Source organism: Ostreococcus tauri (assembly GCF_000214015.3).
Source record: "Ostreococcus tauri WGS project CAID00000000 data, contig chromosome 01, whole genome shotgun sequence".
In the NCBI taxonomy this organism is placed as follows: domain Eukaryota; kingdom Viridiplantae; phylum Chlorophyta; class Mamiellophyceae; order Mamiellales; family Bathycoccaceae; genus Ostreococcus; species Ostreococcus tauri.
In genome coordinates, this window is record NC_014426.2 from 273,527 (window position 1) to 289,797 (window position 16,271).

General features: G+C 59.5%; 9 protein-coding genes across 9 annotated transcripts in view; 5 read left to right on the forward strand and 4 right to left on the reverse strand.

Moving 5' to 3' along the window:
• Window positions 1-97, reverse strand: part of OT_ostta01g01750 (tRNA-dihydrouridine synthase, conserved site) — a gene marked incomplete at both ends in the record, with an annotated part of 1,764 nt that extends 1,667 nt beyond the window's left edge. Inside the window, one exon of the mRNA XM_022985285.1 lies at window positions 1-97. This exon is cut by the window's left edge and continues 1,667 nt beyond it. Coding sequence (XP_022838180.1) covers window positions 1-97 — 97 coding nt within the window.
• Window positions 98-523: 426 nt separating this feature from the next.
• OT_ostta01g01760 (unnamed product) lies at window positions 524-868 on the forward strand (the record flags this gene model as incomplete). The annotated part of the gene is made up of 1 exon (XM_003074187.2): window positions 524-868. One exon carries the CDS (start codon window positions 524-526, stop codon window positions 866-868), a length of 345 nt encoding a protein of 114 aa, XP_003074233.2.
• A 235-nt stretch (window positions 869-1,103) lies between these two features.
• Window positions 1,104-1,964, forward strand: OT_ostta01g01770 (unnamed product; the record flags this gene model as incomplete). Its single annotated transcript, XM_003074188.1, has 1 exon — window positions 1,104-1,964. One exon carries the CDS (start codon window positions 1,104-1,106, stop codon window positions 1,962-1,964), a length of 861 nt encoding a protein of 286 aa, XP_003074234.1.
• Window positions 1,965-2,035: 71 nt separating this feature from the next.
• Window positions 2,036-4,837, reverse strand: OT_ostta01g01780 (RmlC-like jelly roll fold; the record flags this gene model as incomplete). The annotated part of the gene is made up of 1 exon (XM_003074189.1): window positions 2,036-4,837. One exon carries the CDS (start codon window positions 4,835-4,837, stop codon window positions 2,036-2,038), a length of 2,802 nt encoding a protein of 933 aa, XP_003074235.1.
• A 68-nt stretch (window positions 4,838-4,905) lies between these two features.
• On the forward strand, window positions 4,906-6,264 carry OT_ostta01g01790 (Nucleotide-binding, alpha-beta plait; the record flags this gene model as incomplete). The annotated part of the gene is made up of 1 exon (XM_022985286.1): window positions 4,906-6,264. The coding sequence occupies one exon, from the start codon at window positions 4,906-4,908 to the stop codon at window positions 6,262-6,264; it is 1,359 nt and encodes a 452-aa protein (XP_022838181.1).
• A 68-nt stretch (window positions 6,265-6,332) lies between these two features.
• OT_ostta01g01800 (Sec-independent protein translocase protein TatA/E) lies at window positions 6,333-6,823 on the reverse strand (the record flags this gene model as incomplete). The annotated part of the gene is made up of 2 exons (XM_022985287.1): window positions 6,333-6,410; window positions 6,551-6,823. The coding sequence occupies 2 exons, from the start codon at window positions 6,821-6,823 to the stop codon at window positions 6,333-6,335; spliced, it is 351 nt and encodes a 116-aa protein (XP_022838182.1).
• Window positions 6,824-7,136: 313 nt separating this feature from the next.
• OT_ostta01g01810 (Nicotinamide N-methyltransferase-like) lies at window positions 7,137-9,705 on the forward strand (the record flags this gene model as incomplete). Its single annotated transcript, XM_022985288.1, has 2 exons — window positions 7,137-8,907; window positions 9,155-9,705. The coding sequence occupies 2 exons, from the start codon at window positions 7,137-7,139 to the stop codon at window positions 9,703-9,705; spliced, it is 2,322 nt and encodes a 773-aa protein (XP_022838183.1).
• A 59-nt stretch (window positions 9,706-9,764) lies between these two features.
• Window positions 9,765-10,721, reverse strand: OT_ostta01g01820 (Acyl-CoA N-acyltransferase; the record flags this gene model as incomplete). The annotated part of the gene is made up of 1 exon (XM_003074194.2): window positions 9,765-10,721. The coding sequence occupies one exon, from the start codon at window positions 10,719-10,721 to the stop codon at window positions 9,765-9,767; it is 957 nt and encodes a 318-aa protein (XP_003074240.2).
• A 236-nt stretch (window positions 10,722-10,957) lies between these two features.
• OT_ostta01g01830 (Clathrin, heavy chain/VPS, 7-fold repeat) lies at window positions 10,958-16,240 on the forward strand (the record flags this gene model as incomplete). The annotated part of the gene is made up of 2 exons (XM_022985289.1): window positions 10,958-10,999; window positions 11,198-16,240. 2 exons carry the CDS (start codon window positions 10,958-10,960, stop codon window positions 16,238-16,240), a joined length of 5,085 nt encoding a protein of 1,694 aa, XP_022838184.1.
• Between the last annotated feature and the right edge of the window lie 31 nt (window positions 16,241-16,271).

Here is a 16,271-nt window from a genome sequence, read left to right on the forward strand (position 1 = left end):
GGCGGCGGACGCAAAAACGCCCGTCGCACCCCCACGCGTCCGCTCGCGCGCAGCGCCGACGCGCTCGGCGGCGTCCACGTCTCGGCGTCGCCGTCATCGGGCGCGGCGTCCATCGCGCGCGGCGTCGCGCGGTGTGCGGTCGCGCGATCGGCGTCTCGATCGATCGATCGGCATCTCCATCGCCCGTCACCGCGCGCGCGTCGATCGCGTCGGCGTCGAGATCGATCGACGCGTCGGCGTCGTCGTCGCGGTCGACGCCGCGCGATCGATCGACGCCGAGACGCGGGCGATCGAGACGGCGATCGATCGATGGATGGAATGCTGACTCGGATTCCATGCACCGAATCCACGATCGCGTCGACGCGACCGCACACATCGACGCCGAACGACGACGATGCGCGCGACGACGACGACGACGCGGACGACGACGGGCGTCGGGGCGAGGCGCCATCGCGCGCGCGCGGCGACGCGGGCGCGAGGGATGAATCAATCGCCGATGGCCGAAGGGGCGATCGCGACGACGATGGCGCTCGTCCTCGCGGCGACGCCCGCGTACGCGCTCGACGCGCGCGCGACGCGTGAGATCGTAAACGTGAGCGAGACGGCGTTCGGGGTGGATTACGACGCCGCGGCGAGTAAGAGGTATAACGTGCGGGAGAAGTACGCGAAGAAACCGACGCCCGAGCCGAGGCGATTCGTTCGACCGGAACGCGCCGAGGCGCCGGCGGTGGCGACGCCGGCCGCGGCGGCGGGCGGTGGGTTTTCGCTCCCGAGCTTTTCGTTGCCGTCGTTGCCGTCGCTGCCGTCGTTCGGCGGTGAGGGCGCGGCGGAGGCGCCGGCGGCGGAGGCGCCGGCGGCGGGGGAATGAGCGCGCGCCTCCGAGCGATCGATCGCGCGCGACGGTGACACATCGACGCGATCGCGATCGCCGCATCCACAAGACCACGCACGATGACCCGTATGTATGCGAGCGCGTGTAAGACGAACGCGCACCGCTTGAACACATCGCTCGTTTGACGCCGCGACGCCGCGCTCCGCCGCGCTCCGCCGCGCTCGACCGCGCGCCACAGCGCTCGACCGCACTCGACCGCGCGCCGCGAACGATGGGCGGTCGAGGCAATCGAGGCGGTCGCTCGCATCAGTGGACGCGCGATGGGACCTCGCGGCGCGGCGACGACGCCGTCGGACGCGGTGGACGCGGTGGACGAGGCGCGGTGGGAGTGCGCAGACGCGACGCGCTCGAAGAAGATCTCGTTCGCGAGGCGCCCAACTGGACGCTGTCGTGCTACGGACCGAGGGGTGAGCAGCCGAACCTTCTTGGAGGCGATACGTCGTTCGAGGAGCTGCGGGCGTGCGCGATCGCGACGGTGCGCGCGGGAATGGACGCGCGGACGGTGCACGCGCGGGCGAGAGAGTACGCCGAGGCGAAAAAGTCCGACGCGCGAGGGATCCTGTCGTTCCCGGAGGCGCAGTTGAAGGAGGTGTTGGATAAGGTGGAGCGAGGAACGATGGCGCCCGCGGGGGCGCAGCGCGTGATCGAGGGGGTGGCGTTGGGGAACGCGGGGGTCGCGCCGGCGCCGGGGCTCAACGCGGGCGCGGCGGCGTTCTCGCCGCAGACGGGAACGAACGCGGGTGCCGGTTTCGGCGGTGGATTCACCACCGGTTTCACGGGTGGGTTCGTGGGCGCGGGAATGGGCGTCGGGCGCGGGGTCGCAGGCGGTGGGTTCGCGGGCGGCGACGCGTCGACGAGTCCGTTCGGCGGAACGAGTCCGCAACTGGCGGCTCCTTCTCCTTTCGGCGGCGGCGGTGGTACGAGTCCGTTCGGCGGTGGTGCGGTCGCGCAAGCCCCGCTCACGCCCCTGATGCCGGATCCGAACGACCCGAACTCCGCGGCTTGGTGCGCTCCCGCGTTCACGTTCGGTAACATACCGGACGATCCGCCGCCGCCGCAGTTCATTCGCTGAGTTGTCCCGCGCGCGTTGTTTGTTACAATATGTTCTAGTACTAGTCCTCCTCGTCGTTTTCGCCATTCGTTTTAAGCGAGAAGCTCGCGTTTACGCTCTTCTCGTGCCGCTTTTGCTAGAACTCGTCTTTGCTTCCTTATCATACTCTCAAACTCGTACGAGAGACGGTAATCGTGCTGGTACGCCCAGTCCACGTCGGTGTCTTGGAACACGAGCGCGCGGACGTCACCGACCGCCCTCGCGGATGTCCATGCGACGAGCGCCTCTTCCGCCTCGCTCGCCTCCAGGTTCCGTAGCTCACCGACGAAATTTCCAACTCTACGAACGCCGACGACGACGCCGTCTCGGGTGAGCGTGCACTCTCCGGCGGTGATGATGAAAAATTCCTTTGATGTATCACCCTGGCGAGTGACAAGGTCGCCGTCTTTGAATCGCCTCTCCGCCGGCTGGCGCGTGATGGATATGAGCGAATCCAGACGAGTGTGCATGTTGTGCAGGGCGTTTGAAGTGTGCGTCGCCTGTCCAGTGAACCATGCGTGCTCGAGAGCTTGCGCGGCTGTGAGTCGACGCTTTGGGTTCGGGTCGAGCAACCCTTGGATCAAATCTTTCGCGTCGTCACTCACGTTTTCAAACACCTCGGTTTCGAAATCGAGATCACAGTCGACGATTTGTTCGTACAGTTCATCCTCGTCGTCGTCGTCGAACGGCCAAGTGTGCGTCAAAAGCACGTGCATGGCGACTCCAAGTGCCCACACATCGACGCCTTGTCCGTACACGCCCGCGAGAAGCGCCTCTGGCGCGATATACGATAGCGTTCCACACACGTGCTGCGCTTTCTGGCGCGCGTTGAGCGCCTTTGCGAGACCAAAATCGACGACGTTCAGCGACGTCAAATCTCCCTTTTTGGCCAGCACAAAGTTTTCAAGTTTCAAATCTCTGTGGACAACGCCTTTACCGTGCATGAACGCCACAGCATCGAGCATGGCCGACATAAGAATCTTCACTTCGTCCTCTTGGAAAGGTGATCCACGCTCGTTCACCAGATCGTCGAGCTCTTCGCCTTCCAAGAGATCCATGACGACATGGACAACGCGATCGTCGTTTTCAGTGAAGAATTCACGAATCGTCACGATGTTCGGGTGCCTTGATAGCTGTTGCATCATCACGAGCTCACGTTTTACGTCGAACAGTGTCATGGCTTGAAGTTCGCCTTCATCATCGGAATCATCGTCCGAAGACGAGGAAGAGCTCTCGGCGTCACTGTCGTGACCCAATCCTTCCACATGAAGCGTCTTGACGGCGACGACTTCATCGGTGGCCACGTGTCTCGCTTTGTGAACTACAGCAAAACCACCCGAGCCAATCTGATTCAACAACTGGTATTTCTCTAAAAATGGCCTGTAATCGTGCACCAAACCGACTGGTCGGACAAATCTCGTGGTGTCGAGCTCGTCCAAACCACCCGGTGCCGAGTTTGTGCGCTTCAATCCGAGCTTGTTTTTAGTACGGCCCTCTGGCTTGTAGTCGATGCGATCGCGGAAAATGTGTGCCAGTCGATTGCTAGGAATGGACTTGTCCAACATTCCTTTGGCGTCAAACCCTTGAGCACGCGAGCTTTGCTTGAGATTTTGCACCGCTGACTGCGCCCGCAAACCGCTCCATCGGGCATTCACTTGCTTTTGCGCGCTACCCATGCGCGTCAAACCGGGAGAGTTCGATCTCAAAAGCGACATATTGTTGAAACCCTTGACAATGGGCGATGGAGAAGCGCTGCGCGACGAGTTCGGCGAGCCATCAGGCGATTTACTCGTCGCCCTTGCCAACGCGACGAGATCCGGGGCGCTATCCAATCGAAGCAGAGGCGAGTGTCCTCGAGATCTGTCACCACCGAACGCCGCTGGTTTCAGTGATGCCCACGCGCTGAGACCGGTGGGTAATAATCCTGCACGCTTAGAACGATCGACGATCTCTCCAAAAATCTCGTGCGCTCTCGGAACATCGATGGCGATGTCCTTGAGCGCAATGGTGACGCGCGCAAATCCCTTCGCCATTTGACTCCCATTCACCAGCGAACTCTTCCCGAGATACTTGAGCAGATCGACGGCATTCTCAATCATGTTCGGCATCAACACCGATTGCTCAAGCGCGAGTACGAGCGCCGTCTTCACCAGCTGATGATGATAAAACGGCATGTTCAGTCTGCGCACGCGTCGCTCCGCCTCGGCTCCATCCTTGGAAACCATGTACTCATCGATGATGTCTCGCATCTCCACCTTTGCGTTGGACGCGTTGTATCCTTCCGGACCACCCCACGTCCTTCGAACGCGATCCTCCCCCCCAACCTCTTCGAGCTTTGCCTTTGCTCGCCTCGCCACGTCCCGACCTTCGCCGTAGCCGTCTCGCGAACACGCGCTCTCGAGATACGTCACCGACACCACGTCGTCCACCACCGCGCGCGCCAAAAACGTCACACACTCCTCCATCGCGTCCGGGAAATCCAATCTCAAGTCCGCCATCTCCGCCAACACTCGATCGAAACCGCGCTCGAAGTCCTCCGCGTCCAGCGTCCCGCTCTCGCGCAGCGCCTCCATCGCTCGCGCCGTCAACTCTCGCTCTCGCGCCCCTCGATCGAGCGCGCACGCGATCATGCGCTTCACCGCGTGCGCCTCCAACCCAGATCTCTCGCGTCCGTCGCCGTCGCTCGCGATCGACGTCCCGAGCGCCTCGCGCACGCCGAGCACGATTTCATCCAAGCTGCAGTGCGAAAAGAACTCTCGCGTTCGCGCCTCCACCGCGCGCTTGAGCTCGCGCTCGGCCGCGGCGACGTCGACGATGCCCGTCGGGATCGCCCCCAGGGCGCGCATGCGGTCCATGCCGCGCGCGCGAGCGCCGACGCGTCGCCTCGTGCGGGGCCACACACACCGACGCGCGAGGTTCGCGCATGACGACCGACGACGCGTTCTGGTCGCGCGTGCGCGATCGCGGCGACGGCGGGGAGGATGGGCACGATTTATTCGGCGCCGCGAGCGCGTTTCGCGCGCCCGCGCGGGCGGAAACGACGGTGCGGGCGGGAAAGTCGAGCGAGAGCGCGCCGGCGGCGGCGACGCGCGCGCGCGGGACGTCGACGGCGACGCGAAAGGCGCGCGACGTGGACACGTCGAGCGAGGGCGCGAGTGATGATGGTGGGAGCGATGCCGAGCGCGGGAGCGAATCGGAGGACGAGGGAGCGTCCGCGGCGACGCGCGGCGATACGCGCGCGAAGCGGGCGCCGAGCGAGAGGGACGACTCGAGCGACGATGAACGAGAGGCGAAGAAACCGGCGGGAACTGGATATCGCGATCGCGCCGCAGAGATTTCGGCGGAGGAGTTGGCGCGCACGGTGTTCGTCGGAAATGTGCCGGCGACGACGACGACGAAGGCGCTGCGACGGTTCTTCGGCGCGGCGGGAAAGGTGAAGAGCGCTCGATTGCGAAACGTCCCCGTGGAGGCGGATGGACACGAGCCGAGAAAGGTGAAGGTGCTCAAGGGGAAACTGAACGCCGAGCGTGGGAACGCGACGGCGTTCGTGGTGTTCGAAAAAGCCGAGTCAGCGCAGAAGGCGGCCGAAACGCTCAACATGAAGGCGTTCGAGGGACGGCACGTTCGCGTCGATTTGGCCGCCAAGCCGTCCATCGTGAGCAGCGAGGTGGTGTACGATCACACGCGAAGCGTCTTCTTGGGCCACCTCCCGTTCAACGTCGACGACGAAGACGTGATTCGTCTATTCAACAAGAACGAAGAGTATCCCGAGCTTCGAAAGAGTGTCGAGGCGGTGCGCGTGGTGCGGGACAGAAAGACCACCATGGGGAAGGGTATCGGGTTCGTGCTGTTCAAGACCAAAGAGCAGGCTCGAACAGCGCTATTATTAGACGGGAGCAAGCTCGGTGATCGCGAGATTCGCGTGACGAAGACGTCTCGATCCAAGGCGCCACGTCCCGGGTCGGCGTCCAAGGCGCGGGCGGAGCCTTCGCCCGCGTCGGGTGCGGAACGCAGAAACCCAAAGTTACGCGAAGAGAAGGGCGAAAAAGCGTCAACAGGGCGAGTAACGAATTCGTGGGAGGGGTCACGATCTCGACCCGGCGGAAAATCGTCGAAGACGGCGTACAGAGGCGGCGAGGCGCGTCCGCCGCCCGGCGGTATCGGCAGACCAGCCTTCAAGAAGCCCGGCGACGCCAAGGCAAAACGATCGGGCAAGCGCCCCGCGGTGGCGGCGCGCAAGGCAAATGCAAAGGCCAAAGCCGCCGCCGGTCGCGAAAAGTAATTCGACGCATCAATTTCTGCGTGAGTTTGCAATACAACTGAGGCGCGTCTCGAAACGTCTAGAGTCCCTTACTCCTCCTTCTTCTCCTCGATCATCTTCGGCTCCTCGTCATCTTCCATCTCCGTTTGCATCTCGTCCTTGAACTCCTGCGCGTCGAGTAACACATCGCGTCGTTCGTCAGTCATCGCGCCCTTCGCTCGCGCGCGATATCTCCGCCGCAAGATACACTCCGAGACGCGTCCGTCTCCCCCCAACCCATTCGTCCCTCTTCACGCCCCCCACGCACCTTGGCCGCCTCCTGGAAACTCTTCACCGTCTTCCCGAGCGATTTTCCGAGCTCCGGGAGCTTCTGCGGTCCGAACAGAACCGCGGCGACGCCGCCGATGACGACGATTTCCGGCAACCCCAGGCCGAAGAGTCCTCGCACGACGACGCGATCTCGCTTGTGCGCCACCGCTCGCGGCGCGGACGTCCGAGATGGACGAACGGTGCGCTCTCGGTGCGTTCGACGCGTCGTCGAGCGCAGAGACGCGGGCGTGGACGTCGCGGTGGCGCGCATGATTGTTCCCGCGGCGCGCAGTGCGGTCGATTCATCGCCCGTCGACGACCGCACACGCGCGCGCTCGTGGGTGACGCGCGTCGCGTCAGAGCGCGCGAGACGCGCGCGCGAGCGCGGCGCGTGCCCGGACGTCGTCGGGCGCGACGCGAGCGCGGGGTCGATTCGAATGTCCGCCGAGGATGCGCGCGCGCTCAACCGCGCGATCGCCTCCGCGCGCTCCCCGAGCGCTCTGCGACGCGTCCTGGACGCGGTGCGCGACGACGCGCTGTTAAACGCGATCAACTGCGCGTGCGCGATCGGGTCGGCGGCGAAGATGGCGTCGTTTAGCGCGAAGAAGGGCTCGAGCGATGATTCGGCGAACGAGGCGGCGGCGGCTGTTCGAATCGTCAAAGACGTCGCCGACGTCGCGAGACGCGGGATGGAGCTTCGCCCGGACGAGTGGTGGCCGAGACAGATCGCGGCGGTGCTCTGGGCGTGTGGGAAGGTGAATTCGAGGGATCGTGAGGTGGAGGCGGCGTGCGAGCGGTTGTGCGAGCGCCGGAACCGGCCGTGGAAGCCGCAGGAGCTGTCGAACGCGTTTTGGGGATTGGCGAAGGTGAATAGCGACGCGATCGAACTGTTTCGATTTTTAGGGGAGCGCATTCGCGTGTCGTTGCTCACGGATGTGGGTACGGATCATCGGACGGGATGGACGGCGCAGGGCGTGAGCAACGCGGCGTGGAGCTTGGGCGCGCTTGCGACGGAGACGCGAATCGGGATGTTCGAGGAGAGCGCGCTCGGTGGAGAACTCGTGCGGGAACTCGCGAGGGCGATCGAGGAGCGAATAGAATTGTTCAATCCTCAGGAGTGCGCGAACACGTTGTCGGGCTTGGCAAAGTGCGCAGCGAGCGCATCAGAGGATGCGCCACGCGGTGCAAAGGCGTTCGCCGGGCGACTGAAGCGCGATCGTTCGTGGCTTTCGGGCGGTCAGTTTCAGTGTCAGCACGTCTCCAACGTCATTTGGGCTTGCGCAAAGTTAAATATGAGTGACGATGCGGTGTTGGTGGACGTGTTGGTGGAAGCTGCGGACACGTATGCAACAAAATTCAACGCGCAAGAGTTGTCCACTGTACTCTGGGGACTCGCCACGTTAGCGGTGTCGAACCACAAAATCATGCAGACCCTGGCAAAATGCATGGCGCGGAAAGTCGAAGAATCGTCGGCGCAGCAGATGGCGACGTCGGCGCACGCTATGGCAAAGCTAGGCGTATACAACTCGCAGCTCATGAAGGCGTATCGAGAAAGTGCCGCGCTTCGCCGAGAGCAGTTTCAGCCTCGAGATATCGCGTTCTTGACTTGGTCGTTCGCCAAACTTGAGGTTCATGCATCGGAAATGTTTAAAATGCTCAGTGAAGTGATTTGCGATATGCTGTACGATGTTGAGTTTCAGACGTTTACGCCGCATCATTTGACGATGGTGCTATGGTCCTTTGCAATGCTCAAAGAGGACGTCACAGAGATCTTGCCATCTGTGACGCGCGCAATAAAATCGATGATCGATGAATTCAATCCGCGCGATCTCACAAACACTGCTTGGGCGCTCGCAGAGTTGGGTTGCGATGACGAGGAACTCATCAAAGCGCTTGGTACGAGCGCAAAGTCAAAACTGAGTGAATTCAATTCACAAGAGCTTTTGAAGTTTCTTGGTTCCCACGATCGCCTGGGAGTTGATAACGAGTCTTTAGTTGAAGCGGTCTCGTCGCAGCGCACATTGACGTACGAGTTTCCGGCGTTGAAATCTTCGGTTGAACTCGTCGCGGCGACACCGCAGAGTTATAAGGGAACGGATCGCGTCCGCGTGGATGATAGCTGCGGTGGTTGGGGACGAGGCAACACCGGGGTTGCTCTTTGGGAAGGAAGTTTCGTCTTAGCAGAGTGGCTATCGAGGCAGCGAACACCACTGCAGACAGAGACGGTGGCTAAAACTCTCGATGGCGCATGGGCCGACGATTGGAAAGGCAAAGTTTGCGTTGAGCTTGGCGCCGGCTTAGGCTTACCTTCGATCATTGGTTCGCGTCTTGGCGCACGGGTGATCGCAACGGATGGTGCGTGAGACATCGCTCGTTTCGTTTCGTTGTCGACACTGCCACTGTTAATCCCTTCACTGGACTTTCAATGTCCTTGGAGTTTCAAATGTGGCAAACATCAACTCGGGAGTTTCGCTGACAGCACTCGCACGTTTCGGCGGGCAATGAGTGTCATCTGATAGTAGCTCTCGCACATTTTCATCACTCAATCATCGCTCGCGTTGTTACAATTTCTGACGGATTTGACGCTCTTTCGCTCTTGCAGGTGACGATGAAGTCTTGAAGCTTTTGCGCCAAAATATCGAGACAAATGCATCGGAGGATGCGCGCGTTGAGAAGCTAATATGGGGATCCGATAAAGCGCTCAAATCGCTCGGTCTTGAGAAGTGCCCCGATTTAGTCGTGGCGAGCGATGTCGTGTACGGTAACGACCCTGTGAAGTGGGCGAATCTCGTGCAGACGATGCGTGACTTGTCTGGGCCAAAAACCTTGTTGTTGATTGCCAACGTTCAGCGGTATCCACTGCATCACCCGCTAGCGGAGACAAGGTTTTACACCGAAGCGACCGCAGAGTACTTTGATCGGGTTGAGCTACCAGTAAATGCTCTGCATCCCGATTTTAGGCGTACCGGCGCTGGAAATTGCGTCATTCACGTCTTCCGCCCGCGTTTCTCAGACAAAAAGCGGAAAGCGGACAGCTCCGAGAGTTTGAAGCAGGACGAGAATGATGTGAAGGGAAGGAAAGATAAAAAGAAAAAGGCTAAGAAGGAGAAGAAGGAGAAGAAGGAGAAGAAGGAGAAGAAGGAACGAAAATAGGCTGACGATTAGATGTGTAAACTTAGATGTAGGAATATAGGTAGCAATTAAACGACTCTTCATGGAGGAAGTTGAGTGTTCGTGAGCGGCTTTGCGAGCAAAATGTGTCCAACATCGACGAGACCGAGCTTCGCAAAGGGGTTATTCTTGCTCGAACGTTGCGCGATCTGCGCCGAAGTGAGCGTCGCCTTGATCTCCGGTGGTTCCTCGTAACCGCACTTCTCGAAGAGAATCTGAGCGGCTTCGTTATCCACCTTTGTGTGCGTGTAGAGAATATTCTCACCCATGTTCACCATCGCGCGCTCGGCCGCCAGGACGAGCTGTTTCCCGATACCGCGTCCACGCTGCGTTGGGCTCACGCACACGTCCGATAAATACGCCTTATCTTTCGGCGCGCGAGGTTGCAGACGGTCCGCCCCGAACCTGTTCCCGTTCGGCAACGAAACCTCCGCGATGCCGACCAACACGCTCCCAACCTTGGCCCCGATCAGGATGCGATCTTCCGCCTTTTGCACCCCGTCCAGCAGACCCCCGCGGACGCGCTGGGACTGTTCAAACCGCAATCGATTCTTCGCCAAGATATCCTGCGGACGAACCTTGAAGAACAAATCCATGACCAAATTCGTCGCGTCGTCCACATCCTCCGCCTCCAGCATCCCTATGTTCACGTTACCCTTATTCTTCATCTCCACCGATACCCGCTTCACCGCCTGCTCCCGCACCGTCGTCGCCGCGGACTTTTGTCTCCGCGTCGGCGCCACCTTCACCGTCCCCGCGCCCAGGTCCACGATGAGCGTCGGTTTCGGACCATCCAACACCCGTCGCGCGCGCCCGTCCGCGCGCGCCGATCCCACCATCGTCTCCCCGGCGTCGTCTCCAGCGCCCATCGATCGCGTCGTCGTCGTCGTCGGCCGCCGTGGCCTCTGCAACGCGCGCGATGCGGGTTCTCTCGCTCGAACGCCCGCGCGTTCGCGCCGCGCCGTGGCCTCGCGCGTCGCCCGCGTCGGTGGCGCCATCGCGCGCGGGATCGCGAACATCCGTCGCGGGGCGTCGTCCGCGTCTGACGCCGCGTCCGAGGCCGCGTCCGAGCGCGCGCGCGAGGTGGATGGCACGCGCGGTGCGGGACGACGCGGGCGTGGGCGTCATTCCTGGGTCGTGACTCGTGCGGGAGTCCCTCGGAGACACCCATCGCGCGCGCGCCGGCGACGGGCGTTGACCGCAGTCACGAGCGCGGGCGCGCGAGCGGTCGACCATGGCGCACGCGACGCCGGTGAGCGTGCGGGAGGCGGTGCAGGTGCGGCGACGACGGTGACGACGACGTCGACCGAGGCTGGCGACGATGATTGGGAGCGTGCGGAGGGAGCGAGGCGTGAGATCTCGGAAATGCGTCTTGGTTCGCGTCGCGACGGCGCGGCCGCGCGCGATGGACGACGGGAAGGGGACGGGGACTGACGATTGGTGCGCGCGATCGGTGCGCGCGATTTTTGTGTAGCTTAAAACGTGTGGGGTGAATCCGCAATGCATCTCGTTCACCAATCTCACCATGGAGAGCGACAAGTACATCTGCGTGAGAGAAAGCGGGGCGACGAATAACGTGGTGATCGTCGAGGTGGCGAACCCGCTGACGCCGATGAAGAAGCCGATCACGGCGGACAGCGCGCTGATGAACCCAAAGCAGAACATCATCGCGTTAAAAGCGCGAGTGGAGAATGAAAATGGGGTGGAGGATTCGCTGCAGATTTTCAACATTGATCAAAAGGCGAAGATCAAGGGGCACGACATGGAACCGGTTGTGTTCTGGAAGTGGATCACGCCGACGATGCTGGGGATTGTGACCAACACCTCTGTGTTTCACTGGTCGATCGAAGATCAGAACGCACCGGTGAAGGTGTTCGATAGAACGGCGAACCTGAGCGGGAGCCAGATCATCAGTTACAAGGCATCGGAGGACATGCAGTGGTTCACCTTGATTGGCATCGCGCAGGGCGATGCGTCGAGACCGGCGTTGGTCAAGGGTAACATGCAGCTGTATTCCGTCGCGCAACAGCGCTCGCAGGCGCTCGAGGCGCACATGGCCTCGTTCGCGACACACCAGGTGCCGGGCAACGCGAAAAAGAGCCAGTTGGTGGTTTTCGCACAAAAGATGGTTCAAGCCGACGGATCTATTGCGTCCAAACTGCACGTCATCGAGCTTGGCGCTCCGGCAGGACAAACACCCTTCACGAAACGCTCGAGCGAGCTGTTCTTCCCTCCAGAATTTGCTGACGACTTCCCTGTCGTCATGCACGCAAGCGACAAGTACGGCGTCGTGTACATCGTCACCAAGAGCGGTTTGCTGTTCGTGTACGATTTGGAAACGGCATCGCCGGTGTATCGTACGCGCATTTCGCAAGAGCCCGTCTTCATCGGTGCCGCGGCGCCGAGCGTTGGTGGCTTGTACATCGTGAATAGAGGTGGACAAGTCCTGTTGGCAACTCTGAACGAAGCCGCCGTTGTTCCATTCGTCAGCGGTCAACTCAACAACTTAGAGCTCGCGCTTTCTCTAGCATCGCGGGGTAACCTCCCCGGTGCCGATGCGCTCGTTATGCCTAAGTTTGACATGCTCTTCAACGCCGCTGACTACAAGGGTGCAGCCGAGCTCGCCGCGAGCATGAGCACCTTGAGAAATGAACAAACAATCGCGCGCTTCCGCAACGTGCCGACGCAACCAGGTCAAAGCTCGCCGCTGCTCCAATACTTTGGTGCGTGCTTGCAACGCGGCAATTTGAACAAGTTAGAGTCCGTTGAACTTGCCAAGCTTGTGCTCGCGCAGAACAAGAAGCAACTTCTCGATACCTGGCTCAGCGAAGACAAGCTCGAAGCGAGCGAGGAGCTCGGCGATTTGATCTCTCCGACGGACTCTGAGACCGCGCTCAAGATTTATGTCAAGGCGCGCGCAAACCCGAAAGTCACCGCGGCGTTCGCGGGACGGGGTGAGTTCGATAAGATGGCGCAATATTGCGCCGCGGTCGGTTACAAACCCGACTACATGTACATGCTGCAGTCTTTGATGATGAGCAACCCGCCAGGTGCGGTGCAACTCGCTCAGCAAATGAGTCAGATGACGCCGCCGCCGGTCGATATGGGTAACATCGCAGACTTGTTCTTGCAACGCAATATGATCCGCGAGGCCACGTCGATCCTGCTCGATTTGCTCAAGGAGGATGATCCGGAGCAGGCGTCGCTTCAGACAAAGGTACTCGAAATCAACTTGGTCACATATCCGAACGTGGCTGACGCAATCATGGCGCAAGGCAAGCTCACGCATTACGATAAGCCACGCATCGCGCAGCTCTGCGAAAAGGCTGGCCTTTACGTTCGTGCGATGGAGCACTATTCAGAGTTAGTGGATTTGAAGCGATGCGTTGTGAACACGCACTCCATGGATCCTCAGGCGCTGACTGAGTTTTTTGGAACGTTGAGCCGCGAGTGGGCTCTTGAGTGCCTCCAAGAGCTCCTGAAGATCAACATACGCCAAAACCTGCAAATCGCGGTAAATATCGCCAAGGAATATACCGAACAACTCGAAATACAATCGGTCGTGAAGATGTTTGACAAGTTCGAATCTCATGAAGGTTTGTTCTACTATCTCGGCTACTTCGTCAACACGTGCGAGGATAAGGAAGTGGTGTACAAGTTCATCGAAGCGGCGTCCAAGATTGGCCAAATTAAGGAAGTTGAGCGCGTTACGCGCGAAAGCGATCACTATGATCCAGAGCGTGTTAAGGTTTTCCTCATGGAGGCTAAGCTTGCGGACGCCAGGCCGCTCATCAACGTCTGCGATCGACACGAGTTCGTGGGCGATTTGACGACCTACCTTTACAACAACAACATGCTGCGTTATATCGAAGGCTACGTACAAAAGGTGAACCCGAAGCAGGCGCCGAAGGTTGTTGGTACGCTCTTGGATCTCGAGTGCCCGGATGACTTCATCAAGACGCTCATTCTCTCCGTGCGTTCCTTGTTGCCGGTGGCGCCTCTCGTCGAAGAGGTCGAAAAACGCAACAGACTCAAGATTCTGACGCAATTCCTCGAGCACTTGGTGAACGAGGGAAGCATTGATCCGCAAGTCCACAACGCCATGGGTAAGATGCTGATCGACAGCAATCAAAACCCGGAGCACTTCTTGCTTACTAATGAGTACTATGAGTCTGCCGTCGTTGGCCGATACTGCGAACGCCGCGACCCATACTTGGCTTGTGTCGCGTACAAGCGAGGCAAGTGTGATGACGAGCTGGTTGATTGCACGAACAGAAACAGCATGTTCAAGGTGCAAGCGAGATACGTCGTCGAGCGCATGGAGCCCGAGCTTTGGGCGAAGGTGTTGACGAATGATAACAAGTTCTGCCGCCAATTTATCGACCAAGTGGTGTCCACAGCGCTGCCAGAGAGCAAGAATCCCGAGCAAGTGTCCGTCACTGTCAAGGCTTTCATGACGGCTGAGATGCCGCATGAGCTCATCGAGTTATTGGAGAAGATTGTGCTGCAAAACAGCGCGTTCAGCAACAACCCGAACTTGCAGAACTTGCTCATCCTCACCGCCATCAAGGCAGATGCTACGCGCGTGATGGACTACGTCAACCGCCTCGACGCCTTCAACGGGCCTGAGGTCGCGGAAATCGCCGCGGGTAACGAACTCTACGAAGAGGCGTTTGCCATCTACAAGAAGTTCGATCTTCACGTCGATGCAATGAAGATTCTTCTCGAGTCTCTCGAAGACATTGAACGAGGCATTGAGTACGCTCGCAAGGTTGAGCTCCCAGAGGTGTGGTACCAGCTCGGCAAGGCGCAGCTCAAGATGGGCACGCCGGAAGCGGTCAAGGAAGCCATCAAGTCATACATTAAAGCACAAGATGGCAGCGACTTCATCGACGTCATCCATGCGGCACGACATGCGGATATGTACGTAGACATGGTTCCGTATTTGCTCATGGTTCGCAAGACGAAGAAGGAAGCGCGCATCGACACGGAGCTTGTCTATGCGTACGCGAAGATCAACGACTTGGCCAGGCTCGAGGATTTTCTCACCTCCCCAAACAGTGCCAACCAACAATCGGTGGCTGATAGATGCTTCTCCGAAGGTCTGTATGAAGCCGCGCGTCTGCTATTCACAGCGCTCAGCAATTGGGCCTGCCTGACGAGCACTTTGCTCAAACTTCGCATGTTCCAAAGTGCGGTCGACGCTGCTAAGAAAGCGAATTCTCCAAAGACGTGGAAGGAAGTGTGTTTCACGTGCGTTGACGAGGGTGAGAACAAGCTCGCGCAGCTTGCAGGTCTTCATATCGTCATCCAAGCCGATGAGCTCGACTCCGTCAGTGAGTTTTACCAGGCTCGAGGTAAGTTCACAGAACTCATCGCGCTCATGGAAGCTGGCGTCGGTGTTGACAGAGCGCACATGGGTATCTTCACCGAGCTCGGCATTCTTTACGCGAACCACGCGTCTGAGAAGCTCATGGAGCACATCCGTTTGTTCAGCGCGCGTATCAACATTCCGCGTCTCATCACAACCTGCACCAACGTTGCCTTGTGGCCGGAACTCGCGTACCTGTACAGATGCTACGACGAGTATGATAACGCCTGTGAAGTGATGATGGAGCATCCGGACGCGTGGGAGCACGTCGTCTTCAAGGATGTGTGCGTCAAACTCGCGAACGCAGACTTGTACTACAAGGCGATCAAGTTCTACATTCGCGAGCACCCGACAGAGATGACCAACCTTCTAGGCGTACTTCAGTCTAGACTCGATCACTCTCGAGTGGTGGCGTTGATGCGTAAGGAAGGCAAGTTACCCATGGTGAAGGAGTATCTGTTGTCGGTTCAAGGCGCCAATTTGACTGCGGTGAACGACGCGGTGAATGAGCTTGCAATTGAGGAAGAGGACCATGTCGCGCTCAAGGCGTCGATCGACATGTACGATAACTGCGATCAACTCTCGCTCGCGATTCAGTGCGAATCACACGAGCTGATCGAGTTTCGAAGAATTTCTTCGTACATTTACCAACGTAACTCTCGATGGAAGCAAGCCATCGAGCTTAGCAAGCGCGACGGTTTGCTCAAGGATGCGATGGAAATCGCCGCAAAGAGCAACGACTCAAGCATCGTCGACGAGCTTCTCGAGTTCTTCATCGAGACGGGCAACAAAGAGTGCTTCTCTGCCGCCCTATGCACGTGCTACGACTTGTTGAAGCCGGACGAGGTCATGCAAAAGGCGTGGTTGCACGGCCTTAGCGATTGGGTGATGCCGTTCATGATTCAAGTCATGCGAGACATGAACTCAAAGATTGACATCTTGATGAAGGACAAGGCGGATCGCAACGAGGAGAAAGTGAACGAGGAGAAGGAACGTGTCGCTGCGGAGATGAATAGCAACCTATACGCGCAGCTCATGCCTGCGGCGTTGCCTGCGTATGAAGGCCAAGGTGCGGGCGGGTACGCTCCCCAACAAGGCTTCGCCCAACAGTATGCCTACCCGCCACAACAGCAGCAAGGGTGGTAATCGCACCTTCAATCAATCATTTCTAGCCTTA